The 1877-nt window shown below is 38.5% G+C and overlaps 1 protein-coding gene across 1 annotated transcript; it reads right to left on the reverse strand.

Annotated features, from left to right (window-relative positions):
* Positions 1–978: 978 nt before the first annotated feature.
* Positions 979–1637, reverse strand: LOC124887169. Its single transcript, XM_047396354.1, has 3 exons — positions 1540–1637; positions 1369–1453; positions 979–1278 (listed from the first exon to the last, which is right to left on the reverse strand). The coding sequence occupies exons 1-3, from the start codon at positions 1635–1637 to the stop codon at positions 979–981; spliced, it is 483 nt and encodes a 160-aa protein (XP_047252310.1).
* Between the last annotated feature and the right edge of the window lie 240 nt (positions 1638–1877).

Here is a 1877-nt window from a genome sequence, read left to right on the forward strand (position 1 = left end):
AAGAGTCTACAAAAACAATTCTCATGTGATTAGTATGATGACCTTCATTATAATAATAGATGAGAATATCATTTATGAAGACTATGACAGACATGTCCAGATACTGCTTGAACACTCTGTTCCTTAAGTCCATAAAAGTTGTAGGGACATTCGTTACTCCAAAAGACATAACTACAAATTTGAAGTGACTATATTGAGTTTTGAAGATTGTCTCTGGAATGTCACATTCTATAACTCTAAGCTGATGATAGCCGGATCTGAGTTCTATCTTAGAGAAGTACTGGTCACCCTGAAGTTGGTCGAACAAGTCATCAATCCTTAGAAGAAGATAGTTATTCTTGATTGTGACTTTGTTCAACTGACAGTAGTCGATGCACATTTTGAGAGAACTATCTTTTTTGCGTATGAAGAGGACTAGAGCTCCCCATGGAGAGATACTCGGCCTGATGAAACCCTTTTCTAAGAGACCTTTTAACTTTTTTTTTTAATTTTTTAAGCTCTAATAGAGCCATTTTGTAAGGTGGAATCAAAATAGGCTGGGTATATGGAAGAAGATCTATTTCGAAGTCAATTTTCTTCTCGGGAGGAACTCTGGGTAGATCTTTAGAAAAATACTGGAAACTTATTTACTATAAAAACTGATTCAAGACTTGAAATTTTGAAACTTAAGTCTTTGACTCGAACAAGGTGATAAATACACTCTTTGGAAATTATTTTCCTCGCCTTGAGGAATGAGACAAATCAACTTATAGGCGCTGATGTACTATTCCTTCATTCTATGACTAGTTTGTTAGGGAATTAGAACTAAACTATCCTTTTTCTATAGTCAACTGAGGAATAGCAAGAGTGGAGCCAATCCATGTCAAGAATAATATCAAAATTAGTCATCTAGTTCCACAAGGTCTACTAAGGTAACTTTTTGAGACACTATAACTGGGAAATTTCTGTATACCCATCTGGCTCTAATAGAATTACCGACTAGGGTAGATACGGAGAAGTGTTCTGTAAGATTTTACAGACAATGCCAAAGTCTACGATGATATAAGGAGTTACGAAGGACAGTATGGCTCCAGGATCTAGTAATGCATAAACTTGAAGGTGGAAGACTTGTAACGTACCAGTAACCATATTAGGAGAGCCTTCCTGATCCTGTTGAGTTTGAAGGGCATAGAGTTGATTCTGATGCTGGCCACTGGTTGCACTAGAAGTGACACCCTGCTGGTGCTGCTGAAGAATTAGTCTGGCCCTGCTGATGATCATTCCTGCCCTTCTACATATCTATTGGGCAATCCCTTATCCTGTGTCCTGTCTTTCCATACCTAAAACACGCATCACTGTCGGCCATATAATCATCTTTATGCTTTTTACCACATTCTTGTAGACTGGATTGGTGTGACTACTGTCCATACTACCTTGGTACCTAGAACCTGCTGCTCTATCCCGATTATCCTGTCTGAATTTAGGTACCAAAGTACTGGTAGAAGATGGGGCAAGGGATGAAGATTTTTGGCAAAATTAAGAATGATTCCCCCCTCTGACCTTTGCTGAGAGATGTTAAAACTACTAGTTCTATCCCTCTTATTCTTATTTTCCTTCTCCTTAAGCTTCTCCTCCTCCATCTGCTGAGCATGAACCATCTATCTAGAAAGGTCTATCTCCTCAATCAATATCATGGTCCTGCACTCCTTGACCACATCCTCAGAAACTCCAGACATGAACTTACTTATTTGGGACCTGGAATCAGCCACCATAGTTGGAGCATATCTTGCTAATTTAGTAAACTTGAAAAAATACTCCTTCATGCTATGACACCTTCCATCAAATTTATAAACACTTGCACCTTGGGCTCTCTTAACTCTGGTTGGTAAAACCTATCT

This window comes from Capsicum annuum, chromosome 9 (assembly GCF_002878395.1).
Source record: "Capsicum annuum cultivar UCD-10X-F1 chromosome 9, UCD10Xv1.1, whole genome shotgun sequence".
NCBI lineage: Eukaryota > Viridiplantae > Streptophyta > Magnoliopsida > Solanales > Solanaceae > Capsicum > Capsicum annuum.